At 55.5% G+C, this 27,075-nt stretch overlaps 2 protein-coding genes across 6 annotated transcripts; one reads left to right on the top strand and one right to left on the bottom strand.

Annotated features, from left to right (window-relative positions):
- Positions 1 to 9,146: 9,146 nt before the first annotated feature.
- PSMD2 (proteasome 26S subunit ubiquitin receptor, non-ATPase 2) lies at positions 9,147 to 16,410 on the bottom strand. Of its 2 annotated transcripts, none has more exons than XM_036389016.2 (21): positions 16,260 to 16,410; positions 15,445 to 15,501; positions 14,920 to 15,084; positions 14,551 to 14,672; positions 13,969 to 14,193; positions 13,708 to 13,866; positions 13,293 to 13,437; positions 13,043 to 13,103; positions 12,635 to 12,781; positions 12,358 to 12,464; positions 11,848 to 11,975; positions 11,681 to 11,768; positions 11,178 to 11,340; positions 10,994 to 11,095; positions 10,761 to 10,906; positions 10,510 to 10,593; positions 10,209 to 10,377; positions 10,017 to 10,111; positions 9,723 to 9,849; positions 9,517 to 9,635; positions 9,147 to 9,434 (listed from the first exon to the last, which is right to left on the bottom strand). In XM_036389016.2, exons 1-21 carry the CDS (start codon positions 16,392 to 16,394, stop codon positions 9,252 to 9,254), a joined length of 2,727 nt encoding a protein of 908 aa, XP_036244909.1. In that variant the 5' UTR covers positions 16,395 to 16,410; the 3' UTR covers positions 9,147 to 9,251. The 2 variants fall into 2 exon arrangements, with proteins under 2 accessions (XP_036244909.1, XP_036244910.1); XM_036389017.2 differs by lacking the exon at positions 16,260 to 16,410 and adding an exon at positions 15,963 to 15,985.
- A 1,708-nt stretch (positions 16,411 to 18,118) lies between these two features.
- ECE2 (endothelin converting enzyme 2) lies at positions 18,119 to 26,415 on the top strand. Of its 4 annotated transcripts, none has more exons than XM_036389084.2 (19): positions 18,119 to 18,239; positions 19,880 to 19,966; positions 20,343 to 20,487; positions 20,676 to 20,891; positions 20,966 to 21,090; positions 21,230 to 21,376; positions 21,453 to 21,518; positions 21,682 to 21,870; positions 22,271 to 22,413; positions 22,530 to 22,644; positions 22,894 to 23,004; positions 23,201 to 23,299; positions 23,387 to 23,464; positions 23,647 to 23,750; positions 24,051 to 24,161; positions 24,465 to 24,532; positions 25,184 to 25,374; positions 25,456 to 25,551; positions 25,676 to 26,415. In XM_036389084.2, the coding sequence occupies exons 1-19, from the start codon at positions 18,198 to 18,200 to the stop codon at positions 25,850 to 25,852; spliced, it is 2,310 nt and encodes a 769-aa protein (XP_036244977.1). In that variant the 5' UTR covers positions 18,119 to 18,197; the 3' UTR covers positions 25,853 to 26,415. The 4 variants fall into 4 exon arrangements, with proteins under 4 accessions (XP_036244977.1, XP_036244979.1, XP_054371907.1 ...); XM_036389085.2 differs by having other exon boundaries at positions 18,124 to 18,239; positions 20,323 to 20,487; positions 20,689 to 20,891; XM_036389086.2 differs by lacking the exon at positions 22,894 to 23,004.
- Positions 26,416 to 27,075: the final 660 nt, after the last annotated feature.

The raw sequence follows: 27,075 nt of genomic DNA, 5'->3' as shown, positions 1-27,075 counted from the left end.
AACAAAATAAAAAGCTTTAAAAATAGAAAAATAAAAAATAAAAATAGAATAAAAAATAAAATTAAAAAACAAAAAAAAGCTTAAAAAAATTAAAAATAAAAATCGAATACAAAATAAAATTTAAAAAAATCGAAAGCCTCAAAAATAGAAAATATAAATTTAAAATTCGAATAAAAAAATTTAGAAAAACAAAATAAAAAGTTAAAAAAAATTAAAAATAAAAATCGAATAAAAAATAAAATTAAAAATAATAGAAAAAGCTTTAAAAATAGAAAACGTCAAAATAAAAATCGAAAAAAACAAAATAAAAAGCTTTAAAGATAGAAAACTTAAAATTAAAATTCGAATAAAAAATAAAATTAGAAAAAAAATAAAAAGCTTAAAAAAAATTAAAAATAAAAATCGAATAAAAAATAAAATTAAAAAATAAAAAAAGCTTTAAAAATAGAAAAATTCAAAATAAAAATCAAATAAAAAATAAAATTAAAAAAACAAAATAAAAAGCTTTAAAAATAGAAAAATAAAAAATAAAAATAGAATAAAAAATAAAATTAAAAAACAAAAAAAAAGCTTAAAAAAATTAAAAATAAAAATCGAATAAAAAATAAAATTAAAAAATAATAGAAAAAGCTTTAAAAATAGAAAACGTCAAAATAAAAATCGAAAAAAACAAAATAAAAAGCTTTAAAGATAGAAAACTTAAAATTAAAATTCGAATAAAAAATAAAATCAAAAAAAACAAAATAAAAAGCTTTAAAAATAGAAAAAAATTATAAAAATCGAATAAAAATAAAATTAAAAATAATATAAAAAGCTTTAAAAATAGAAAAAAAAACCTCAAAAAAATAAAAATAAAAATCGAATAAAAAATAAAATTAAAAATAATAGAAAAAGCTTTAAAAATAGAAAACGTCAAAATAAAAATCGAAAAAAAAAAAATAAAAAGCTTTAAATATAGAAAAATTAAAATAAAAATCGAATAAAAAATAAAATTGAAAAAACAAAAAAAAAGCTTAAAAAAATTTAAAAATAAAAATCGAATAAAAAATAAAAATAAAAATAATATAAAAAGCTTGAAAAATAGAAAAATTAAAAAAAATTGAAATAAAAAAATTTAAAATCTTTAAAAATAGAAAAATTAAAAATAAAAATCGAATTTAAAAAGGGTGCCATAAAGCACGACTGTCGTAAAAGGTGCCGTAAAGCGCGACTGTCGTAAAAGGTGCCGTAAAGCGCGACTGTCGCAAAACTGCCGTAAAGCGCGACTGTCGTAAAAGGTGCCGTAAAGCGCGACTGTCGTAAAAGGTGCCGTAAAGCGCGACTGTCGCAAAACTGCCGTAAAGCGCGACTGTCGTAAAACTGTCGTAAAAGGTGCCGTAAAGCGCGACTGTCGCAAAAGGTGCCGTAAAGCGCGACTGTCGCAAAACTGCCGTAAAGCGCGACTGTCGTAAAACTGTCGTAAAAGGTGCCGTAAAGCGCGACTGTCGTAAAAGGTGCCCTAAAGCGCGACTGTCGCAAAAGGTGCCGTAAAGCGCGACTGTCGTAAAAGGTGCCGTAAAGCGCGACTGTCGCAAAACTGCCGTAAAGCGCGACTGTCGTAAAAGGTGCCGTAAAGCGCGACTGTCGCAAAACTGCCGTAAAGCGCGACTGTCGTAAAACTGTCGTAAAAGGTGCCGTAAAGCGCGACTGTCGCAAAAGGTGCCGTAAAGCGCGACTGTCGTAAAAGGTGCCGTAAAGCGCGACTGTCGCAAAACTGCCGTAAAGCGCGACTGTCGTAAAACTGTCGTAAAAGGTGCCGTAAAGCGCGACTGTCGTAAAAGGTGCCGTAAAGCGCGACTGTCGCAAAAGGTGCCGTAAAGCGCGACTGTCGTAAAAGGTGCCGTAAAGCGCGACTGTCGCAAAACTGCCGTAAAGCGCGACTGTCGTAAAACTGTCGTAAAATGTGCCGTAAAGCGCGACTGTCGCAAAAGGTGCCGTAAAGCGCGACTGTCGTAAAAGGTGCCGTAAAGCGCGACTGTCGCAAAACTGCCGTAAAGCGCGACTGTCGTAAAAGGTGCCGTAAAGCGCGACTGTCGCAAAACTGCCGTAAAGCGCGACTGTCGTAAAACTGTCGTAAAAGGTGCCGTAAAGCGCGACTGTCGCAAAAGGTGCCGTAAAGCGCGACTGTCGTAAAAGGTGCCGTAAAGCGCGACTGTCGCAAAACTGCCGTAAAGCGCGACTGTCGTAAAAGGTGCCGTAAAGCGCGACTGTCGCAAAACTGCCGTAAAGCGCGACTGTCGTAAAACTGTCGTAAAAGGTGCCGTAAAGCGCGACTGTCGCAAAAGGTGCCGTAAAGCGCGACTGTCGTAAAAGGTGCCGTAAAGCGCGACTGTCGCAAAACTGCCGTAAAGCGCGACTGTCGTAAAAGGTGCCGTAAAGCGCGACTGTCGCAAAAGGTGCCGTAAAGCGCGACTGTCGTAAAAGGTGCCGTAAAGCGCGACTGTCGCAAAACTGCCGTAAAGCGCGACTGTCGCAAAACTGCCGTAAAGCGCGACTGTCGTAAAAGGTGCCGTAAAGCGCGACTGTCGTAAAAGGTGCCGTAAAGCGCGACTGTCGCAAAAGGTGCCGTAAAGCGCGACTGTCGCAAAACTGCCGTAAAGCGCGACTGTCGCAAAACTGCCGTAAAGCGCGACTGTCGTAAAACTGTCGTAAAAGGTGCCGTAAAGCGCGACTGTCGCAAAACTGCCGTAAAGCGCGACTGTCGTAAAAGGTGCCGTAAAGCGCGACTGTCGCAAAACTGCCGTAAAGCGCGACTGTCGTAAAAGGTGCCGTAAAGCGCGACTGTCGCAAAAGGTGCCGTAAAGCGCGACTGTCGTAAAAGGTGCCGTAAAGCGCGACTGTCGCAAAACTGCCGTAAAGCGCGACTGTCGCAAAACTGCCGTAAAGCGCGACTGTCGCAAAAGGTGCCGTAAAGCGCGACTGTCGCAAAACTGCCGTAAAGCGCGACTGTCGTAAAAGGTGCCGTAAAGCGCGACTGTCGTAAAAGGTGCCGTAAAGCGCGACTGTCGCAAAACTGCCGTAAAAGGTGCCGTAAAGCGCGACTGTCGCAAAAGGTGCCGTAAAGCGCGACTGTCGTAAAAGGTGCCGTAAAGCGCGACTGTCGCAAAACTGCCGTAAAGCGCGACTGTCGTAAAACTGTCGTAAAAGGTGCCGTAAAGCGCGACTGTCGTAAAAGGTGCCGTAAAGCGCGACTGTCGCAAAAGGTGCCGTAAAGCGCGACTGTCGTAAAAGGTGCCGTAAAGCGCGACTGTCGCAAAACTGCCGTAAAGCGCGACTGTCGCAAAAGGTGCCGTAAAGCGCGACTGTCGTAAAACTGTCGTAAAAGGTGCCGTAAAGCGCGACTGTCGTAAAAGGTGCCGTAAAGCGCGACTGTCGTAAAAGGTGCCGTAAAGCGCGACTGTCGCAAAACTGCCGTAAAGCGCGACTGTCGTAAAACTGTCGTAAAAGGTGTCGTAAAGCGTGACTGTCGCAAAAGGTGCCGTAAAGCGCGACTGTCGTAAAAGGTGCCGTAAAGCGCGACTGTCGCAAAACTGCCGTAAAGCGCGACTGTCGTAAAACTGTCGTAAAAGGTGCCGTAAAGCGCGACTGTCGTAAAAGGTGCCGTAAAGCGCGACTGTCGCAAAAGGTGCCGTAAAGCGCGACTGTCGTAAAAGGTGCCGTAAAGCGCGACTGTCGCAAAACTGCCGTAAAGCGCGACTGTCGTAAAACTGTCGTAAAAGGTGCCGTAAAGCGCGACTGTCGTAAAAGGTGCCGTAAAGCGCGACTGTCGTAAAAGGTGCCGTAAAGCGCGACTGTCGCAAAACTGCCGTAAAGCGCGACTGTCGCAAAAGGTGCCGTAAAGCGCGACTGTCGCAAAACTGCCGTAAAGCGCGACTGTCGTAAAACTGTCGTAAAAGGTGCCGTAAAGCGCGACTGTCGTAAAAGGTGCCGTAAAGCGCGACTGTCGCAAAAGGTGCCGTAAAGCGCGACTGTCGTAAAAGGTGCCGTAAAGCGCGACTGTCGCAAAAGCTGCCGTAAAGCGCGACTGTCGCAAAACTGTCGTAAAAGGTGCCGTAAAGCGCGACTGTCGCAAAAGGTGCCGTAAAGCGCGACTGTCGCAAAAGGTGCCGTAAAGCGCGACTGTCGCAAAACGTGCCGTAAAGCGCGACTGTCGTAAAAGGTGCCGTAAAGCGCGACTGTCGCAAAACTGCCGCAAAGCGCGACTGTCGTAAAACTGTCGTAAAAGGTGCCGTAAAGCGCGACTGTCGCAAAACAGCCACAGCCGGCATCCCTGTGCCCTGGCACGCCGCTTCCGCCGCCACCGGGTCTGTACACGGCACCACAGCATTCACACTTCTGCTCTCTTCTAGCACCAAGATGTAATCACTTCACATTCTAACATCTCAGAGTTTGCTAAGCACCTCTCTACTTCAACTTCTCTCTTTCTTCTCTTTTTACCTGTTTTTTTTGGTCTTTTTTTTTTTTTTTTTTGATTCAACACACCTCAGACGGTAGAGGTGAACCCAACTAATTTACTTCCAAAAGTAAGCTTACAACTTTCTTTTAGTAGGATTGCAGTAGCTCTTATAACTTAAATACCTACTGGCTAGCTGTGGCTTACTGAGTCTAACATCTTTGATATATAAGCTACTAGATATTTTTCTACTCTTCCTTACTCTTGAATTAAAATTTTATGAGCTACTCCATTTTCTGTATTTATGTGTAAATGATAAAGGATTTTTTAACAAAGGTTAGAAAAATCCTTAAAAGCTGGTACTTAGGCTAGTTTTAACCTAACTCTTTTAATTTCACAATATATTCTTTGGTCTGTTTTATATCATCTCCTTCTGTCAATTTTTTTCATACACAAATTTTGCTACTTGTGCGTACCCCTCAATCTATAATATTTCAATAATCTAGGTAATTTTCTGATCTCTCTCTTGGAAGAGGGAGGGAGAATGAATAAAATTCTTGCAATTTTCTCATGGTTGGTTTTCTAGCTACTTTTATTTATTAAGTGTCTAAGATATTTTAGCACTGGGTAGTGAGTCTGAGTTCTTTTATTAACCTCCCTTAAATCTTGTACTAGTCTATAACTCACATCAGACTTTACTGGGGGAATAGGGATATTATGAGGAGACATACAAGGTTCTAATGCCCCATCCTTTATTAGTCCTTCTATTACTGGCTTCAAACCTTCCCGTCCTTCTAAAGATACAGGATACGGACGTACACCTATGGGACAATCTTCTCTCTCAGTTGTAACCCTTATGGGGTCGATATTTAATCCTCCCCTATTTCCTTCTCCAGCCCAAACTTCTTTGTAGTTTGGTTTTTTTTTTTTCTTCATCCTCTTGGCCTAATTTTAAAACTCTAGCTGTCATCTTCCCATTTTCTGATATAACTCCTATTCTTAATTGCACTTGTAAGACTCTTCTCAATAAATTGCTACCTGCCCCTGGGACCAATAAGACATCTCCCATCCAAATTTTAGTTTCTTCCCTCAATTACTACATCTTTAATGACCAGAAATGTAAAACTTTCTCTTATTGCCCCTGTTACTTTCACTATATGTTTGCTCACACTATAACTTTTTTGAATATTTAACAGGCAGGTTCTCTCTGCCCCTATGTCTATTAAAAATTCCAATTCTTCTTCTTGGGGACCCACTTTTAAAGTTATCACAGGCTCCAGATGGTATTTGTCCCCCCAAAAAAATTAGAGCTTATGACCTCTCTATTCCTCCTCTGTGCCCATCTCTTTAAAGATTTTCAGATCTTCCGCTTACTTAGGACCATTTTCCTATTTCTCTTAAGTTTGTTGATCTATTTAGTTGAAGTTTCTTCTTTCCCCTCTAAAAGCTGTCCCTTAAAAACCTTTTTTTTTTTGCATTTCACCTTTGATAAGCTGTCTCATTTATTCCTTTGATTATGTAATTACGATAATTATTTATGTGTTTACTCCCCTCCTCATTATTTTTACCCCACTCAGGAGGTACAGTTGGCATTTTGTCTTCCCCTTTTGCCAAGGGGCAGCATCTGAGCAGGCCAGGCAGCATTTGGTGTTCCAGGAGAGGGCTTTCAACTTTCCCCTTTTACTGTGTCAGTCCCTCCCCAGAGCCCCCAGACCCTCCACAGCACTCCCAGAAGGGAGAGGGGTTATTAGGAGAAAAAGGGTTTAGAAAAAAGGGAAAAAGCTTCGTTTTCCTTTAATTTTTGTGTTCAAACTGGGAGGGACTCTGCTTCCCCTTCAATTTTAATGGTCTCAGTTGAAAGAATCCCTGCCTTTTCTATGCTGTTAGAGGTGTTAATTGACAGGGAGTCCTCATTTTCTATTATTTTCCAGTTTAAGTAGAAGGGGAAAATATTGACAATGTTTCTTATGGGTTTGAATTAAGGGTAGCCAGCCCCTTTTTGTTGTCCTGAGGCCTAAATTGAGGGAGAAGCCCAGCTATCCCTCCATAAGAGTTTGAACTGAGGGAAAAATCCCTCTTTTTTCATTACTGGAGAGATTTAAAATGAGGAAAACCCCTCTTTTCACAGTACTTAAGGAGAATAAATTAAAGGGCAGAAGCTATTTATTAGCCATTGTATTAGTTTCAGTAGAGGCAACTGCCCCATTTCCTCTGTTTAAGGGGTTCACTGGAAGGAAGCTCTGCCTTTTTCAGCATTTTAAGGGTTTAAAACTACATTTCAGGGCCCTTCTTTCTGTGCCGTAGCACCATATATCTCAGAGCAGGGTGAGCCTGGCATGCACTTAACCCTTACACTGCCTGGGAAGCTTTTATTTTTCTTATTTTTACTTATAATGTAGATAGGCCTAATTAGAGGTCCCAAGGAGACTTAGACTATTCATATCATTAGCATTCTTCTCCACCCAGCTCAGTCACATGTGAAGTACTACTTAGTAGCCACTAAGGAATAATTATGTAAGGTAACAGCAAATTACCCAATTTATCTAGTTATGCTGCCTAAACAGAAAGTTTTATTTCTTACCAGTTTTCTGCCCTTTTACTCCAAGTAGTTGTTGCAAAAAAGAAAGTGCTGTTATTTTTCTGAAGAGTTTTCTTTTACAACAAGCCCTTTACTCCCCTTGAATTTGAGTCAGAGGAGCCAAACTGCTGCAGCTGCTCTGAGGGCTTTTATACCCGGTGGGATCAGCCCCCTCCCTTTTCCTGGGTGCCATGGGAACAAGAGGCAGGCACCATCAGGGGTGTATTAACCCCAGCCTTTGCTCAGGGGCTCCATTCCCTCTCTGGGATGTGCTGTGATAAGAGATCTCCTGTCATTTCAGTGAAGAGGCTCTTTCAGCTTATCTCAGCTTGTTTTCAACAGGTGTTTCTGGACATCTAAAGCAACAGAGGCTTTGAAGATACTGTGAAGAAAACAGCATGGAATATAGGGAGTATTTAAGTTCACAGTTTTGGGTTTTGTGTTTAGGGGTGGTAAAGTACATTTGTAATTTCTGGTTTTGTTCTTATTTTGTTTTGTATTTTTTTTTGGAGGAGTGCAGCGTCCAGAGACTCCAGGTTGTGTCAATTACACCGCTTTTTTCAGCAGATTCATCGTGTCACAAGAGGGATCTGCCCAGTGTCAAAGATGATGTTTGAGATTGAGGCTTCAGGTGAGTTGAGGATTGTGACTAGGAGAGGGAGGGTGAGCAGGTATCCAGTTAGGAGTTATTGATGGGGGGGTGGTTTTGAAGGCAGCAGGGTGAGAAAGGGTGCTTATTTGAGGCCCCCCCACCCCCAAGGCTTTTTAGAAGCGTAGCAGAGGCATTCACATGTCTTACAGCACACAAGGTCATCCACTGCACTCACAGGAATGCCATTTAACTTTGCCTTTCTCTAACCCAGGTGCCACTCATAATAATAATAATGGCCACAGCCTTGGAATCAGGATGAAGCTGGAGCCTGAAGGAGCCAGGCACATTCAGGAGAGGGCAAGTAGCTGACTTGCTGGGATTTGGCCCACATAACTCTGTACTCTGGTTTTGGTTTTCTTTATTGTAGCTGACCGAGAGGGTAACGGGCGATCACGGGGCCCTCTGAGGCAGACTCATTTCAGGTGCAATGTGGATCCACATCACTGATCATCCAAAAGATAAGTCAGGGCCACGGCCTGGAGATGGGATAATGGGAGAGTAGTGGGTTGGGAGTTCCTGGGACAGATTTAAAAATTAGCAGAAGGAAAAGTAATCTTCTGGGGAAGGGGCCTCTTAGGACAGCTAAAGGGAGAGGCTCTACTTTTGATGGTAGCTTTCAGGCGGGCAGCGCAGAACAGTTCCAGTCCATGTCGTGTTGTCCAGTGTACCGTGTTACCTAGTGCGTCTTTGGGGGCCCTTTTGCCTTTTCCCCTCAAGGCCCTCACCACAAGCATAATGTGTCATGTTTAACGTCCCCCCATTTGTCAGGTTGTGTGTCATGGGTGTCTGCACATATTTGTGCCGGAGCTGCTCTGCCCTGCCACAGAGGCTGCTGCAATAGGGACTTGCAGTTTGTGGGGTGTTGCCAGACTCCAGATGATATTCCTAGATAGACACAAGATGTTTGGAGCTGTGAAGTTATCCTGCAGCCCTCTGACTTTTGTCCTCACTTTCTTTCAGATGCAGAAGGATAAAATCCAGGGCATAATCCATCCACCCATCCCGGGTGAGGAGGTTCCCCCGAGCAGGTCAGTCACTGTTTGTCTCTGCAGGGGGAGTGTAAAGTGTGACTCTGTTACAGCTCTGTTCTTTTTCTTTTTAGGAGGTAAAGCTGGATATCAGCAGTCAAGGTGAGCTGGGCAAGGTGAACATTGAGTAGCATACAGAAGCAGTTGTTATTGCTCCAGTCTCACTTTCTGGTGCAACTCTAAACATCTGTTCCTGTTTCTGCGCTTTAGGCAATCCACTCAGAGTATGCTGAGCCCCAGTCACCAACCGGCCGACGCACCGGGTGTGCTGCTCTCCCGAGCCCTGCAGAAGAATCACGGGACTCGTTGATGAAGCCTCTGCTTTTTCTACTTAAAGGTGTCACCAGGGTAGCCTTGGGCACCAGCCGAGGAGCTGCGGTGCGTCGGGGAAGTAGGGAGGAGGAACGAGGGCTAAGAGCCCAGCCCACGCTCCCAGGCAAGGAAAAGAGGGCAGCACTAGTCTCCACATAGTTTATTTCCTTGACTCTCAGTAACAAAAACAAACTAGGGTTTTCCCCTCCCCTCCCAAACCACCTACCCACCCCCCAGCTTCCCCTTGGCTCAAACGTCGTAGTTGGGGTTCTTGCGTAGGATAACAAATCCCTCCAGGATGGGCGTCACAGGCACGTGCTCCTCTGTGGCCAGCTCTGCCCGCTCTCCGTGTGCCAGCAGCACTGGGGTTGTGTGAGTCTGGAAGCCAGTGATGGTTTTGGGCTTCCCTGCCTGGCCCACCACATCCACAGCCTGAGAGAGAGAGAGTGAGATCAATGCCAGGGACACAGAGGGACATCAGCACAGCCCCTCCCCAGCCCTGGCTGTCCCTTACCTGTCCTACCCGAACCGACACGGGCAGAGGCCGCAGCTCCTCATCGAAGGTGACCAGCATGCGGGGCTGCATGGCAGCAACAAGGCCATAGAGAATGTAGTGGGACTTGCCCAGGATAACTGGAGGGAAGACAGAAATAAAGGGGCTGAGCAATGCCCATGCTGCAGGGCAGAGAGAACTGGGGGGACAGAGCCAGCAGCACTCACTGTTGCGCACATCCAGGAAGGACACAAGGACGGTCAGCAGCCCAGCCACAGCCACCTGGCTCATGAGCTGGCGATCGCTGTGGTATGGGCATAGGGTGAGTGTCCCCTTGCCCAGATGAGTCAGGCCCTGGTGTGGCAGAGAAAGTACATGAAAGAGTGATGGAGGAACCTGGGACTCCCAGCCCTACCCTCAGGAGAGGGTGACACCCCCAGGACACCACTCTCCTCCCACACCCAGGGCAGGGACCCCAAACTTCCCCTTCCACACACAAGCAGTGAGCACAGTATCATCACCTGGGCCAACCGCACCATGAAGAGGTTGTTGGGGTCTTTGGCATGGTACTGGGCCAGCTGCCGCAGCATTGCTGCCAGCCGGGCGTTGTTCGTACCTGGGAACAAGGAGGCACAGGCAGAGTAGTGTACAAGGCACGGGTCTCTCACCTTTCCCCCCAAGCAAATCCCAAACCAGGCCATCCCCAGGCTTACCACTGCCCACCATGCCCATGGCAAAGATGGAGTTGTAGGAGACCTCGGGGTCAGCGTCATGGGAGAACTTGCTGAGGGTATCGAGGATGTTGAGCCGGGGGTTGGAGACTGAGATAAGAGCCAATGCCAGGGGCACGGCACGGCGAAGGGTGGGCTCCCCGTACCGCAGCTGCACAGAGGGGAGGTGGGTGTTAGACTCAGACCACCAAGCGCAGCAAGGTCTACTGAGATGTCAGGCAATACCCAGTTTCTACTCTGAGGTCCCTTCCCAGCTCTGTGCTGTCCCCCTGGTGACACTCACCAGGTGGCCGAACGTGCGCAGGCCCATCTCTGCCCCGATCTCCTCGCCCATGGCAATGAGCGCGATCCCCAGCACCGCCACGCCCTGCAGGGGGGGACACAGGCCCTGAGCACTGGGCAGGGAGCACCCAGCCCAACACCCAAGTTCTTAAGCCTCTGTGCCCACCCGAGGCCTAGGGGGAAGGGCCTTAGGAACCCTTCCAAAGCCAGTTCCTGCTCCAGGAACACAAACCCCAGCCCATATTTCCCCACCTGGTGAGCACCCATGTCAGCTGAGCTCTCTTTCTTCTCCTTCTCTTTCTTGTCCTTTTTGTCCTTGTCCTCCTCTTTCTCCTTGGAGTCAAAATGCTCACTGCAGATGTGCAGGAGCTGTTGCACCTTCAAGACGTTCCCTGAGCCTGGGCAGAAAGTGGAGGGCCAGGATCAGCAAGCAGAGGACCCTGGACCTGCTCCTGCCTCCCCTCACCTCAACCAGCCCAACTCACCCGCATAAGCACAGATATCCACCAGCGTGTTGGCAAAGCTGCGGAATGGCTCTGACACCACCTCCAGTGCTGCCAAGATGGCCTCAATTGCCTCTCCCTTCCCTGTCAAGGAAGGCATAGTGGTTAAAGGACAGCATGGAGGGAAGCTCCCACCCCGTGAGCCACTGGCACTGCCCAGCCTTACCCAAGTGGTTCAAGCCCAGGCCAAGTGGCAGCCACCGGGCATAGGTGTCCTTCAGTTCTGTCTCTGATTTCTCCATGATAGTCTGGAGGATAGTCGAGGTGACATCCCCATTGCAAGAGCCCACTGATATCATTCCACAGGCCAGGGCAGTCACACCAGCCACCTAGGGAAGGAGGAAAGAGCCATGTCATACACAGGGACAGCTCAAAGTAAGCTGGCCTATAGCACTAGGTACCCTTGGTCTCCACTTCCTATGAAAATCTAGGCTACTGGAAAACCTGATGGTTTCCTACCCTCCTAAATCCACTGCAATGCCATTGTGGCAGCAGCTCAGCTAAGGAAAATAGGGCCATGCTCTTCTGGCACAGCACAGTGCTGAGCAGGGACATGTGGCCTTGCTCTTGGAGCTCAAGATGGCTGCAGTCAGTGCCTGTATTCCCAGGAGCTCTGGGGCACTGGATGGGGAAGCAGGAATCACAGGCAAACCCTGCCTCGTGCCCTACCTCCATGCTGGACTTGGAGTCTCCCATCACAGGCAACAGCAAAGTCAGGACATCCTCACGGTTGGAGCCTGCATAAGCCAGTCCCAGCCTGCAGAGAGTCCAGGGGGGTGTGAGGGAGGAGCTGCACCACCCTGTGCAGCACAGGGAGGCTGGGGCCAGGCCCTTACCCAAAAATGGCTCCAATCCTCATGGTGTTGCTGTTGTGGAGGACATAGTCAGACAGGAGGGCCAGGGCAGGGTCACACTCATTTTTCACCCCTGAGTTGACGATGCCACAGGCCAGGAGGGCTCCAGACTGCAAGGCAGAAGCACCATCACACACTAGCCACCAACACACAAAACTCCCTGCCAGCCAGTGACTGATGTCACCTCACACATCACACCCACTACCCGGGATGGGCAAGTTGGTATGAAGTGGGCAATGCCACTCTGGATCAAGCTGAGATATCCAAAGCTCATAGCTCTGTGACAAGGAGAGCCCCACAGGTGCTTCAGGCAGTCCCCAAGAGACCAGCACCTCACTGTGAGCTGCTCAAAAGCCTGGGACACAGGGCATCCAACCCTTCTCTGTGCAGGAGCTGAGCTGCACAGGGGACCAAAGCAAGGACCATTCCTCAGCCAGCTGCACACTCAGCTCATGGCCCCATGCAGACACAGAGCCACGATCTGTCACTGACCTTGATGTAATCCTCGGAGGAGTACAGGTACTTGTCGATCTGTGTGAGCCCCCCGTCCACGTCCCACAGCAGGATTGTGCCCAGCGAGGCTGCAGCACTCAGCATCCCTGTGGTTGCAGGGAAGAAAGGCCCTCATCAGGCCTCAAATGATGTGCCCAGTCTGGGGCTTGCAGTAGCCAGGGACATAGGCCAGCTCAGGCACCCCTACCCCAAAAGGGACAGGGTGGTAACCCCAAGCCTAGAGGCACCTCCAGCCCTGCCCAGCCAGCTAACTCACCATGATCCTTGTTCTTGTACAACCATTTATTGCCATCATCTGTCAGCAGCTTGTCCTGTCCAAAGGCAGCATTCACAAAGCCATTCACAAAGGACGAGGCCAAATTCATCCGGGCTGAGTCCACTTGGGAACCACTTCCCCCAAACCCTGTGGAACGATGACACGGTGAGGAAAGCAACAACAGAAGCCCTGCCAGCCCTCAACATGCAGCCATCCCACACTGTAGGGGTATGAGGACTTGTCTCATCACCAGCAGGAAGGAGAAACCCAAATGCACAGGCCAGAGACCATGGGCAGGCCATCTGCCCACCTCAGATACACATCTGACCACACAGGCTCAGAAGTGCTTGGCAGCCTCAAGAACTCCACACAGGCAGGGACCATAAAAGCCACAACACAAGCCCTTACGGTTATTCTCCAGGTGGGTTTTGTAAATATCATCTGGCACTTTAGGCTCCATGATGTCCAGCTGCAAAGACAAGGGAGAAGGGGGTTACCTCCTGGCCAGCACATCCTACAATGGCAACCTCTCCAGGAGGTGTCTGGCCCAAATCATAGGGATGATGGATTTCTTCTCAAATCTTGCCACAGAGCCTGGCAGCCAGGGCAGCCACAGCTAGAGGTAGCCCAGGGTGCTTTACCCAGCTGAGATGCTCACCTCTCTGGCTAAGGCCAGGAAATTGCTGTTGAGCTGGACATTGGACATGATCTCTGTTAAGTCCTCGTACTCTTCCACATCCTCGTTCAGCTCCAGGAAGACCCCATGGCGACCCAGCATAAAGGCCATCTGCTTCTGGACAACTCTGTGCAGAGGGGAGGGGTTTCCTGAGTGCCCAGAACCCAGCAAGCCCCAGGACAAACACAGGTTCACCAAGCAGTGAGCCAACCTGCCCTGCCCAGGGCATACAGACATGACCCACTCCTGCCCATCCTCATTTCAGGGACAGGAGTCTCAATCCAAACCCTCAGATACCTCTAACAGTGACAGATCCAACCTATCTCTGCCCAGATGGGGAGTCTTGCCCTACCAGGATGAGCAAAGGCTGCAGAGGGCAGGGAACATCTCTGCTTACACATCTTTGCAGGAAGTGAAGATGTCCTCCACCAGCTCCACATCATTGAGCATCAGAGCCAGGCGCAGGGCTTCAGGGTAGCGATTGAATTTGCGGAAGATGCCCAGGGCACAGCGCAAGAGAGCCGAGTTCTCGGGCTCTGGGACGTAGCTCACACAGCTTAAGGAGGAGACAGACGTGAGGGTGACAACCAGATCAGGCAACCTTGGCCCCACAGCGATCAGGCCCCAGCCAGCACCTCAGCCTGCCAAGCCCCCTCACCTGGTCAGGTAGAGGCACACTTTGGAGTAGGCATTGTCATCGATGTACTTCTCCAGCATGTCCATCTGCTCTATCTCCATGAGCAGGTCACAGGCCTCGTGCTCTGCGTTGTGGGCCATGTTGTAGGGGACGATCTCCTTGACCAGGGTGAGGAGCGTGTCCCTCTGAGCCTTGTCAGCTTCATCAATCTCCTGCCACTCCTTGGCCACCTCTCCTGCCAAGTGCCTGCAGGAACAAAGGGACATCACCACTACAAAAATCAGTTTCGCTGAGCCATGAGAATAGGGAGCAGCTGCTCCCAGTTAGCCAGGGCTGTGTGCTGTTTACGGAGGTTCTGCATTCTGCAGACCTTATAGGAGAAATGGGGTTAAGACCAGATATTTCAGAGGCCACAGCAGCAAGACCTCTGCAGCCAGAAAACTATCATGAATAGAGCATGAAGTGACACATGTGCAGGTGTGATAGTGGCAGCTGAACACATGACCAGCTAGTCAAGACACATCCCAGTCAGGCCAGAGCTAAAGCATTCCAGGAAATTCCCCTGAGCCCTTATCCATCCCCTCTGGTCCCCCACAGGCTTACCTGACATATTCATGCCCCCAGGATGCCAGCTCCTCTTGGGAGCCCACCAGCCGGTACTTGAGACACTCACGCTCCCCACTCATGGTCATGGCCAGGACAGAAATGATGTCTGCTGCAAAGCGCTGCAGAAAGAGTGCAGAGCTCCAGACACAGGCCAGGCACAGAGAACCAGGGGCAGCCAGGGACACAACACCCTCCCTGTGCCTGCAAACCACCACAGGTGGCAAAAGTACCGTCCTGACAAGTTATAATCCTCTGGAGCAAGTCACAGAGAGTGCTGTAAGATCCCAGGGTCCAGAGGGCTCTGTGATTGCCTGCCCCAGCACTGTCCCCTCAGTCACATGGGATGGTGGAGCCAAGAGTTTCTACCTTGTTCTCTCCTGGAGCCATGTTCTCATAGATCTCCTTCAGCTTGCCATAATGGGGCCGTAGGAACTTGAGGGGTTTGGGAACGGAGGTCATGGAGGTGGTGGAAGAGCGGATCTGCCTCCTCAGCTCCTCCAGGGCTGGGCGGTAAAGTGACGTGTCTTTCTCCTGCAGAGGGAAGCTGCCTGTCAGGGGCTGGTTCCTGAGCCACCACCTCACCAGCCCCCCCAAACACAGCCATGGCTCTTAGCAGAATAGTCCCCCACCCTGGGCTGCCTCCTTCAGCCCAAGAGCTGGAAAAGGAGGGCACAGCAGGTTAGAAAGCTTCTCTCACATCAGGGACACAGAGGTCCCTTGGGCACAGGTCAGACAGGCAACAAGGCTGGGGGACAGATCACAGCAGACAAGCAGGGGCCCACCCCACTCAAGGTAAAATCCCCCATTTCCACCGCACGAGGAACAGCCATGCAAGAGACAGAGTCAAATCCTGGCCAGGACATCTTGCTGAGGGACACAGCACAGACTCACCCCCAGGCGCTCCACCAACATCTCCAGCTCATCCTGCAGCTGCTTGTCCTCCTCAGACTGCCGAAATGCACAGGAGAAAGCAGAGTTAAGGGTGCAGAGCACAGGAAGTCTCAGTGTGACAGAGGCAGGGATGTCACCCCAAGCCACAGGGGTACCAGGACAAAGTGATGCACTCATTGCTCAGGGCACCACCCTGCCCCAGTGCTGTCAGGATGGAGCAATGCTCACATTACTGAGGATACCTTCCCTAAGAAACCACCCATTCCTGGAGTGTGAGATGCACCTCCCCTATTATTCTGTGCTGTATGAAAACAACCCCACAGAGAGGAGCACGTCAGGTCACAGCCCAGCGGGGCACCCCACTGACAGCAGCCTCTTGACCCACAGACTGTGTCCCCCAGCCCACGGGGACCCCCAGAGCCAAGGTCACCGCCATGCCGGGCAAAGCGGGGATCCCTCCATAGTGCCTCCATAGTGTCACACACACACCCCCCCGGTTACACCACGGCTTCCCCCACCAACGCTCCTCTGAGGCCGCCGAGCCCCCCGCCCAGGAATGGGAGCCCTCAATGGCGTCACGCGGGCACCCCATGACGCGCCGGGGCCCCGCCGGGGGGAACCCCTCGCTGCCGTCACATGCCCACGCTGGAGGGAGTCCCCGGAGGGATGCTGGCCGCCGCCGTGACGCGGGATGACGTCCCGCTCCCGGAGGGATGCCGGCCAGCCCCGTGACGCGGGATGACGTCCTGCCCCGCCGGTGACGCGGCCCGAACGGGCCGTGACTCAGCTGCGGCCTGCGGCGCAGCGGCACTCACCAGCTCCTGCTCCTTCTCGGGCCCGGAGGGCGGGTCCCGGCGGTCCCGGCCCCAAGGCGGCGTGGGTTTCTCGTCGCCGCCCGCCCCGGGGCCGCCCTGCACCCGGCTCTGTCCGCCGCCACCGCCCGCGTCCATGTTCACCCGGCCGCGCTTCCGCCGCACCGCGCCTGCGCAACGCCGTGACGGCACGGCCGCGCGCCGGGGGCGGGGCCAAGGGCGGGGACGCCGGCACCGGCACCGGCACCGACACTGAAACCGGTACCGGCACCGACACTGACACTGAAACCGGTACCGGCACCAGTACCGGCACTGACACTGAAACCGGTACCGGCGCCGACACTGAAACCGACACTGACACCAGCACCGAAACTGAAACCGGCACCGACACTGACACTGAAACCGGTACCAGCACCGACAATGACACCGGCACTGACGCTGAAACCAGTACCGACATTGACAATGACACCGACACCGATACTGACACGGACACTGACACGGGCATCGACACTGATGCCGACGCCGACACCGGCACTGGCACCAGCACTGACCCTGACACCGGTACCGACAGTGACACACCAGTATTGACACCAGCACTGGCACCAACAATGGCACCGGCACTGACGCTGACACCGGTACCGACACTGACACACCGGTACTGACACTGACACTGGCACCAACAGTGGCACCGGCACTGACGCTGACACCGGCTGCTGCACTGGCAGCTGGGGACACGGGGCTCCACCACCCTGGCAGGGGCAACGCTGCCACCCGAGCTGGGAGAGTGAAGCAGCATTGTTGGCAGGCTTGCGGCGACCCCCACGTCACAGACACCCGTGGGCAGCCTGGTGCCCCAGTCCCTGTGTTCACACACACCCTCCGTGCTGTGTCCCCGGCTCCGCAGCTGGGCCAGGTGGCGCTGCCTTCACCCTGTCCCCCTGGCACCCCGGGGAGCGCTTCCATCCCCGGAACAGCGGCACCCCGGGGAGCGCTTCCATCCCCGGAACAGCGGCACCCCGGGCACCGGGCGGGTGACCTGCGGGGACGCCCTGTCCCGGACAGGCGGTCACACAGCGCTGGGAACTATCGAGGCAGGATGTGAAGTTGGGCACAGCCCCGGCCTTCTCCTTGCTCACTGCCAAGGCTCTGAGCACGGCTGTGCGCCCCCGGTGCGTGCGCGGTGGCACGGGCCTAAGGTGCCATCGGGGTGCCGTCCTTTGGGTACCGGGGACGGGGTGTCGGTGTGCGTGTGTGCATCCATCCGCCTGTGCGGGTGCTGCGCGGGCGTGTGCCCGCGTGCCGGAGCACGGCGTGCTGCTGCCGCTGTGCACCATTACCGGCCGCTGCCGGTGACCGGTACCGTGCGGCGCTGCTGTGCCCCCTGAGCGCTGAAGACAGGAGCCGGTCCTTGTGTCCCCGTGTGCCGGGGCCCGCTGCGGGCAGCCGGATGTGAGCCCGGGTTCTGCTGCCCGTGCCGGTGAGGGCACCGGTCCGGTGCCGGTGCCGGTGCCGCTGAGGGAGGCTGCGGGTGTCTTTGCGGCTCTCAGGGGGTGCAAGCGGCAGTGCAGATACCGGTGCCGAGCTCCTCCAGTGCGCACGGCGGTCACCCTGCTGGGCGGCCAGGCCGAGCGGAGCTGAGCGGTGCCACTGGGCTGGGCACCGGGGTCCCCGCTCCAGCCCCCCCCCGGGCCGCCGGCCCCGTCGCCCCCGCCCGGTGCCTGCGGTCCGCGCTCCGCCGGTCTCAGCCCCTGCGGCTCCATCCCTCCGGCGCGGCCCCATCTCCGCCCGGCCCCATCCCTGCCCAGCCCCGGTGCCGGTCTTGGCGGCGGCGCGGCGCCCGGTGCGGGCCATGGCGGCGGCGGAGGCAGGCGGCGCTGCGGCGGCGGCGGGGGCCCGGCGCGGCCCGGGCGGGGAGCGGAGCTAGGCAGGAGGCGGCCCGGGATGGCCAGGATGAACGTGGCCCTACAGGAGCTTGGAAACGCCGTGAGTGCCCGGGGCAGCGGCGCGGCAGGGAGGAGGGCAGGAGGAGGGGGGACGGGGGGCACCGGCGGGGGGCTCGGCGAGGGGGACAGGAGGGGGTCGGGGCACAGGAGAGCCCAGGGGCTGGAGAACTCAAGGAGCTGGAAAGGCTGCGGGGGCTTCGGGAACCAGAGGGAGGGAGGGAGGGAGGGCGGGGGGGACTGGTGGATTACGGGGGGCGGCGAGAGCCTATGGGATGTAGGGGCTGCTTGGTGTCGGGGCTAAGGGAACTGAGTGGCTAGAGGGTCCCTGTCCCCCATGGTGGTGGAAGAAGGACCCCCTCCAAATCCCTGCCTGGGGTTGGGCAGAGGGAACTGGGGTGGTTCAGGCATGGCCCCACAAACCCCACTCCACCGAGTACAGTAATGCTGCTCATAGGGTGAACCCCAAGACAGCACCTCTGGAGGGGGCAGGGGGCCCTGTCCCCATGCGTCTCAGCCCTACAGAGGGGGTAGGAGGAGCCCCAGAAATAGGCTCCTGCCTTGAGGATGCCACAGAAGATGCTGGAGAAGGGGTGCTGGCTATTGCCCAGGATGAGGACCACCCAGGAGCAGAAAGAAGCACGTTGAGGAGAGCTGGGGTGGTGGGGGGGCCTTCAGGATGCTGAGCAATCCTTCCTAATGCCAGCACCTTCCAGGAGCCCGACCCGGTAGGGGGCTCCTGCCATCTCCTGCCAATCCCATCCTCCTGCTGCAGCCCTTGGCGATGCCCCCTCCCTATCCCAGCAGTGTGGCAGCGGGCAGAGCTGGGCATGAGGCACTCTCCTTGCTTTCCCCCCTGCCCATCATCCATCCCACCCCAGCTCCTTCCCGGCCTGTGACAGCAGCCCTGCAGGCTGGGCATTCACTTTAGTCTGCAGCATAGAATGGAGGGTGAGCTGCAACCCACCCAGGCGTTCGCTCTGAAGCCTGAGGATAGCTCACAACCAGCGGCATTGCTGATTCTCTTCCACCAAAATCTCCATCATTTTCTTCTAGCTTATTCCCCCCTCCAATGCTGCTGGCTCAACTCCACCACCTCCCCCTTGGCTGAGCCCTCAGCAGCCCTCACGACTGGATCTGTGCAAGCTGCCTGGCAAGGCCAGGAGTACGGGGGACCCTGTCCTGCTGGCTGGTACACACTGCAGTGCCCCTTCTCCCCTTGCACACTCTGTCCTGCATCCTGGTCACCCCCAGAGCTATGATGAGGCTGGAAGCACTTCCAGATGTTTCAGACCGGTGCACATCTGCATGGAAAGTTCCAGTCAGGGGAGGAGGGGTGAGACAGCAGCACTAGGAAACCGTTGCTTGGTGACGGGGACCATGTCTCCGTGGCGATGTGTCACCTGTCGGCAGGGCTGATGCCATGGCTATGCAGAGGGATGCTCCGGTGACGGCCCCCAAATCCTTCATTAGCAGCTCTCCCTGTGCTCTCCAGGGCCACGCAGGGCTGGGGACAACCTCTGAGGGAGGCCCAGGCACACTGAGGGGGGTCAGGGGCTGCCTCAGCCTGGCTGTGTACTCACTGAGCAGGCACTCGGCCCTGCCACAAGAGCCAGAGGGTGTGGCAGGGCGGGGAAGAGCTACCCCCACGCCCCTGCCCCAGCCTGCTCCCTCCCTCAGCAGATGCCCAACTACAAGCGTGCCACGCTGCAGGACGAGGAGGGGCCAGAGCCCGCGGGGGATGGCAGCACCTCTCCCGACAGCGTGGAGGTGAGCTCTGCCCCGGCTGCTCCATCCTTCCCCTCTCCATCATCTCTAGCCCCCACCCTCACCCTCTGGGGCCTGCCTGCAACCAAGTGGGCAGTGGGAGCAGGGTTGGGAGCCAAGCCAGACATGGCTGTCCCCAGGGATGTGCTGGGAGTCAGCCAAAATGAGGCACTGAGTGTGCCTGGACGATCGTCCTTCCTTGTGGCTTGGGGGGGCTGCCATCACCCACCACCAGCTCGCCAGGGCTGGTGGGGCAGGGATGCCCAAGTCCCCACATCTCATACAGCCACGCCAGGCACTGGGGAGTGGGGGAAGGGAAGGGGGGCAGTGATGCTCAGCCCCCCACGGTGCGATGGCAGGTCCTGCTCCTCCTGCCCAGGTGGGGTTCCGGAAGGGGCCGGGGACGCTGCTGAGCCGCCTGGCCTCGCGCAGCCAGCTGGAGCTGGTGCTCTGCGCCGTCGCCGTCTCCCTGGCCCTGCTGCTCAGTGTCGCCGTCGTCACTCTGGCCATTCAGTACCGCAGAGGTAGGGAGACTTGGCAGTGGTATCCCCACACCTGGGAGGACACGGGAGGATGAGGAGTGATGGGTCAGCCCAGGGTACCTGCTCCAGGTACTCTGCCCATCCTGGGGTACAGACAGGGCTTGGCCCCGCTCCGTGCCTCGGTTTCCCCCAGTACACTCGCCCAGCCCCAGGCATGCCTTCCCTGCCAGATCCCTCTCACAGCACCTGCCTGACGGATGCCTGTGTCCGGGTGGCCAGCAAGATCCTGGAGGCCTTGGATACAGAGACGGACCCGTGCCAGGACTTCTACCAGTACTCGTGCGGGGGCTGGATTAAGAGGAACCCGCTGCCCAACGGGCGCTCCAAGTGGAGCACCTTCAACAGCATCTGGGACCAGAACCAGGCCATCATGAAGCATCTCCTAGGTGGGCACCAAGGGGTCACAGACACTGAGGGGGTGACCCCTGTGTCACTGGGGCTGACCCACAGCCTCCCACAGAAAACACCACCTTCAACTCCAGCAGCGAGGCAGAGCGGAAGACACAGCGGTACTACCTGTCCTGCCTCAAGGAGCAGAGGATAGAGGAGCTGGGCTCCCAGCCCCTTATGGAGCTCATCGACAAGGTGGGCACACACCCACACGTGAGCTGCCAGGGCTCAAGCCAGCACACTTCCTGCTTAGCTCTTTACATAACTGGGGAGGGAGCAGACCTTGGGGATGCACCCCATCCCTCCCTGAGGTGCTGGGTCTGTCTGCTGGCAGATTGGGGGATGGAACATCACTGGCTCCTGGAACCAAACCAGCTTCATGGAGGTACTCAAGAGCGTATCAGGCACATACCGGGCAACCCCCTTCTTCACGGTGTATGTGGGTGCAGACTCCAAGAGCTCCAACAGCAATGTCATCCAGGTTGGCACCTTGGCCCCCAGGGGTGGCAGACACCAGGGGACACCAGAATGTCTATGCTGTCCCTGTCTCCCCACAGGTGGACCAGTCGGGGCTTTTCCTCCCATCCCGGGATTACTATCTGAACAAGACTGCCAACGAGAGGGTGAGGCTGGCTGCTGGGTATGCTGCCAACAGCAGTCAGGGGAAACCCATGGCACTGGGGTGCGAGCAGCACTGGGACACACCTGGCATCTCCACTGGGGGCCCACCCCAGGGAGGTGGGATGAGCTGTGCTTGGCACTGAGGCAGGGCTTGGGGTTCCACAGGTTCTGGCAGCTTACCTGGACTACATGGTGGAGCTGGGCACACTGCTGGGGGGCACCCTGGAGCCCACCCGCCTCCAGATGCAGCAGGTGCTGGACTTTGAAACCCAGCTGGCCAACATCACTGTGCCCCAGGCTGAGCGGCGGGATGATGAGAAGATCTACCACAAGATGAGCATCGCTGAGCTGCAGGTGGGCATGGCCCAGAGCAGCCTGGGGAGACCCTTCTGGGATATATGGGAACTTGTCCAGAGGGCACCAAGGGGTCCGTGCCCATTGCTGTCCTCACTCTGGGACACCCTGGACAGCCCCATCTGCCGTGGGACATGCACTGGGTGTTGAAGAGCAGTGCCCATCCCCCCAGTTGTTACCATTTGGGGGAAGATGCCACCTCGTATTGTGGGGTCCAGGGGTCCCCTCCTTGTCCTGCAGCATTAAGAGCATTAAGGGTGCAGAGAAGGATCTGGAGTGGTGAGGGACTTTTGGGTCCTTCCCAGAAAACACAGTTCCTGCCCCAGGAACCGAGCATGCTGAGCAGGATGCAGCACAGCCATGCCAAGCCCCTGGTGCCACATTCCTGTGTCCCCTCCAGGTGCTGGCCCCTGCCATTGACTGGCTGGATTACCTTTCCTACGCCCTGGCCCCACTGGAGCTGGCAGACACGGAGCCTGTGGTGGTGTATGGGGACACCTACCTTCAGCAGGTCTCTGAGCTCATCAATGACACTGACAGGAGGTGAGGCTCCTTCATATCCCTGGCTGTGCCCCCCACGGCAGGGACACATTTTGGGCTCATCAGTGTCTTGAAGTCGTAGACTGTGGTGAGCTGCAGCATCTTCTCTACCCCTGCAGCATCCTGAACAACTACCTGATCTGGAACCTGGTGCAGAAGACGGCCTCCAGCCTGGACCAGCGCTTCGAGACAGCCCAGGAGAGACTGCTGGAGACACTCTATGGCACCAGGAAGGTAACAGAGGGCCCTGGGATCAGACCCCTCCACACTCAGCCTGGAAGCAGCCAGGACCTCCTCTGTCCTTCAGATGCCCTTGAGATGCTAAGACCTGGATGATTCAATGGGAACTCAGGGATTATCTTTTGAGATGGGGGTTTTGCTGCTGCCTATCTCCCCTCTGACGAGGCAGAGCCAGGCTGGGTGAAAGCAGGGGAGCAGGGGAGTGGGATGAGGGTTTCACTGACCTTCATCTCGCTCCCACAGTCCTGCACACCCCGCTGGCAAACCTGCATCTCCAACACGGATGACACACTGGGCTTTGCACTGGGCTCCCTTTTCGTCAAAGCCACCTTTGACCGGGACAGCAAGGCCATTGTGAGAATACTTCTGTCCCCATCCCCTCCCTCCCCATCACCATCTGTGGGAATCCCAATTCCACCCAAGCCCCAGGGCTGGAAGGCAGGGAGCTGGAAAATGGGGCCCCTAGCCCTGGGGAGGTTGTACCCTGTCCACCCTGTCCCCACCGAGGCATTGTGGGGGGTAGGGGGCCCTCATTCCCTCCCCTCCCCAGGCTGAGGAGATGATCAGCGAGATCCGTGCAGCCTTCGAGGTATCCCTGGACCAGCTGGACTGGATGGATGAGAAGACCAGGCAGGCTGCAAAGGAGAAGGTGACCCCAGGGAGGGAAGTGGATGGGAAACCTTGCCCTATCCATGTAAGCTCCACAGTCTCACTGCTGGGGCCTCTCCCCATGCAGGCGGATGCTATCTACGACATGATTGGCTTCCCTGACTTCATTCTGGACAACAAGGAGCTGGACGATGTCTATGATGGGGTAGGGGGCACCTGGCTTGTGGGGGAGAAGCTTGGTCATGCCAAGATTGAGAGGGCCCCATTGTCGAGCGATGCCCCTATTTGGGACATTGTGCAAAGCCACCCAAGTACTGAGTTCATCCTGGCCAGGGTGTGGGGAACCACCCCAGTGGACCTGTCCTCATCCCTCCTCTTCCTCACCAGTACGAGGTCTCTGAGGACTCCTTCTTCCAAAACATGCTCAACTTCTACAACTTCTCTGCCAAAGTGATGGCTGACCAGCTCCGGAAACCCCCCAACCGCGACCAGTAAGGGGTGGGCTTGGGTGGGAGGAGGGGAGGGAGTGATCCTCGGTGCCTGGATGGTGCTGGTTCAGTGGGGAGGAGGTCACCCTCGTGGGGTAGCACAGCACAGCAGGTCACCTGTGGTAGCACAGGTCACCTGTGGTAGCTGTAGCTTATCCCCACGCAAAGTCCTTGGTAACAGGATGGGGGCAAAAGTGTCAGCCTTGGGCAGGGCCCTGTGGTGAGCAGTGGCACAGGAGGGGGCTGGGGCTGGGGTGACAGGGACACACCCCTGCCTGTGCCCTGTCCCACCTCCCTGCCCAGGTGGAGCATGACCCCACAGACTGTCAATGCCTATTACCTGCCCACCAAGAACGGGATCGTCTTTCCTGCTGGGATCCTCCAGGCTCCCTTCTACGCCCGCAACCACCCCAAGTGAGTCTGGCACGGGGGACACCTCCTGGAGCCAGGGATTGGATCAGGGTCAGCATGCCACAGAGTCCCCCCACAGTGACAAATAAAAGCCCTGAAGGGCTTGAGTGTCTCTCAGGGTTTTACATGCTGCAGTCAAGACAGCCTGAGTCCCCTTAGGGCCACCAGTGTCCCCAACAGAAGTGATTCCCAGCTGGGTCCCAGCTGGAATAGAGTGTCACTGAGTGTCCAGACAGAGATGGGGTGGCCGCAATGGCATCATTAACACATCCTGTGCTTACCTGGTTCTTTCCCATGGCCCCACAGAGCCCTTAATTTCGGTGGCATCGGTGTGGTGATGGGACATGAGCTGACCCATGCATTTGATGACCAAGGTGAGAGCCTACAGGCAGCGCTGGCCCTGACCCCTGTCACCTTCCTGTCCCCCCCCAGCCCCTGCCCCTGGCATGGGAAAGAGGTGCCCTGGGTGCACAGGGGTCCCGCTTTGCCATCCATTGCATCATGTGTGCTTGTGCCCCCCTGGCCACCCCCTTCTATCGTCCTGTCTCCCCAGGTGGCACCTGCCGATACCTTCCCCCGGCTTCTCTGTGCAGCTTTCGCTTCATCCGCTTGGTGAGGACACAGTGTCTGCAGCCCCAGCCCCCTCCTCATCCTCCTCCCTCCCGGGCGTGGGATGGGTTCCTCTCGCATCCACTCTGCTTTGCACCCTCATCACAGCCCCGGAGCCAACATGGGGTCACTGAGGGAATTTGGGGTCATGGATCTGGGCTGGCTTAGCAAGAATGCACTGGGGGATGCCTGGGGACCCAAGTGAATGGCTGAGCCCCAGGCAGAGCCTGCCCACAGCAGGGGCTGGGGGATACCTTCCCCCCTGGGACTGGGCCCAAGGTACGAGGTACCCCCGGCATCCCCCGGTGCCCATTCCCCCACCGCACCCCATTCTGCTTTGGGACCCCCTGCAGCAGAGGAGCTGCAGTGGGTCGGCTTCCCCTGGTCCCACCCCAACCCACAGCTCGGTCCTGCAGGACGGGAATATGACAAAGAGGGAAACCTGCGGCCGTGGTGGCAGAACTCCTCCCTGGAGGCCTTCAAGAACCGGACGGCGTGCATGACGGAGCAGTACGGCCGCTACACCGTCCACAGCGAGAAGGTCAACGGGCGGCAGACCCTGGGCGAGAACATCGCCGACAACGGCGGGCTCAAGGCAGCCTACAACGTGAGTGCCGCCATCCGGAGGGGACACGAACCCCCGTCCCTGTCTGTCCCTTCCCGGAGCTTCAGGCCGGCTCTCCCGCAGGCTTACAAGTCCTGGCTGCAGAAGAACGGGGAGGAGAAGCGCCTGCCCGCCCTGGGGCTCACCAACCACCAGCTCTTCTTCGTGGGCTTTGCGCAGGTAGGGCGGAGCAGGATGATGGGCTTCCCGTGCCTCCGTGGCTGCTCGGACCCACCCCGCAGCTCCCCATCCCGCACCGGGGGGTGCTCGGTCCCCATCCCTGAGGCTGCTCCCGCTCCGCCAGGTGTGGTGCTCCGTCCGGACACCCGAGAGCTCCCACGAAGGGCTGGTGACCGACCCGCACAGCCCCGACAAGTACCGTGTCATCGGCACCCTCAGCAACTCCCGGGACTTTATCGAACACTTCGGCTGCCCCCTGGGCTCCCCCATGAACCCCGGCAAGCACTGTGAGGTGTGGTAGGGACGGGGAGGGTGCTGGGGGCAGAGGGGACGATACTCTGCTGTGCTCCCCCTCCCCAGACCTCAGTGGCTGCCGGAGCTGGCCACGGGCAGAGCGCAGTGCCCCTCCTGTGCTCACACTGCACACCCCCCTCTGCACCCTCCCCGGCACACACGGCCCCGCACCAGGCACCCACCGCAGCCCCATCCACGGCTTCGGGCTGGACACGGCCGGCAGAGAGGCTGTAGCACCCCCAACACGCAGTTCTGCCCCCCAGCCTTGATGTGCTTGAGTCGGGCACAGCTCAGTGGCCCCTGCGCTGCGTCCCCCCCTCAGGCGGGCAGGTCAAAGGGGTCCCGGGGAAAGCATCAGAGCCACGATCCCCCTGCTCCTGCCCCCTCAACCTGCCGGAGATGGAGGCTGGGGGCCACCCGGCTCCGCGCTTCCCCTGTCCCCTCCCACTCCAGCTTGGCTTCCCCATCCACCTCTGCTGGGACCAGCGGGCGGCAGCGGGGACTCTGGTGCCTTCAGCTGTGGGTGGCTGTCGCCGAGTTTATTTAACGATTAAAAGCAGTTTCCACTTACTCCAGCAGCTCCGGGTCCTTGGCGGTACCGGGGCGGGGGGAGAGGGGGATCCGGACCGCTGTGGGGGGAGACTGCAGGGCTGGGCTCGCGTGAGCGGTGAGACACGCCGAGGGAGGGGAGCGGGGGCGGCGTGTCTGGGGGGACATTCCCCGAGTGAGGGAAGCGAGGTGTGGGGAAGAAAACTGCAAGGCTGGTGGGGACCAGTCAGAGCCACGGGAGTTCCCCGCCTGCCCCGAGCCTTCACTCCGAGCTCCCAGGGCCCGCCCCGGCCGGTCCCGCCCCGCACAGCGCGGCCCCAGCCCCACGCCGGGGTGTCCCGAACTCCCGGTACCGAGACCCCGCGGGACGCTTCGGCCGCGGACAGAGCCGCTCGCAAAGGCTGCTGGGAGTTGTGGTTATGCCTGCGGACGACGCAGGGCACGACAGGAGCTGCAGTTCAGCGTGAGGAATGCTGGGAGGAGTAGTTCGGTCACGGCAGGGCCGGCGCCTCACCGCGAGAGCTGGACTACATTTCCCAGCCGGAAGCGCGGTAGGGCCAGGGTCCGGGCCTTGTGCGCCTCGGGGGTACGGGGGCATCGGGGCCGGGCGCGGCGGCGGGGCCGGGCCGGGACCGAGCCGGGGGCTGGGCCGGGACAGATCGGGGGACCGGACCCGGGTGG

This window comes from Molothrus ater, chromosome 10, assembly GCF_012460135.2.
Source record: "Molothrus ater isolate BHLD 08-10-18 breed brown headed cowbird chromosome 10, BPBGC_Mater_1.1, whole genome shotgun sequence".
In the NCBI taxonomy this organism is placed as follows: Eukaryota; Metazoa; Chordata; class Aves; order Passeriformes; family Icteridae; genus Molothrus; species Molothrus ater.
The sequence above is the reverse complement of the archived record's forward strand: the minus strand, read 5'-3'. Positions and strand labels throughout refer to the sequence as shown.

Coding starts and splice junctions, on each gene's coding strand:
- PSMD2 (XM_036389016.2), bottom strand. CDS start 16,394: ATGGACGCGGGCGGTGGCGGCGGACAGAGCCGGGTGCAGGGCGGCCCC. Junction 15,085..15,444: donor TGTTGGTGGAGCGCCTGGGG/GTGAGTCTGTGC, acceptor TTCCCTCTGCAG/GAGAAAGACACGTCACTTTA. Junction 10,907..10,993: donor GGATATCTGTGCTTATGCGG/GTGAGTTGGGCT, acceptor CTTTCTGCCCAG/GCTCAGGGAACGTCTTGAAG.
- ECE2 (XM_036389084.2), top strand. CDS start 18,198: ATGGCCAGGATGAACGTGGCCCTACAGGAGCTTGGAAACGCC. Junction 23,751..24,050: donor AAACCCCCCAACCGCGACCA/GTAAGGGGTGGG, acceptor CTCCCTGCCCAG/GTGGAGCATGACCCCACAGA. Junction 24,533..25,183: donor CCATGCATTTGATGACCAAG/GTGAGAGCCTAC, acceptor TCGGTCCTGCAG/GACGGGAATATGACAAAGAG.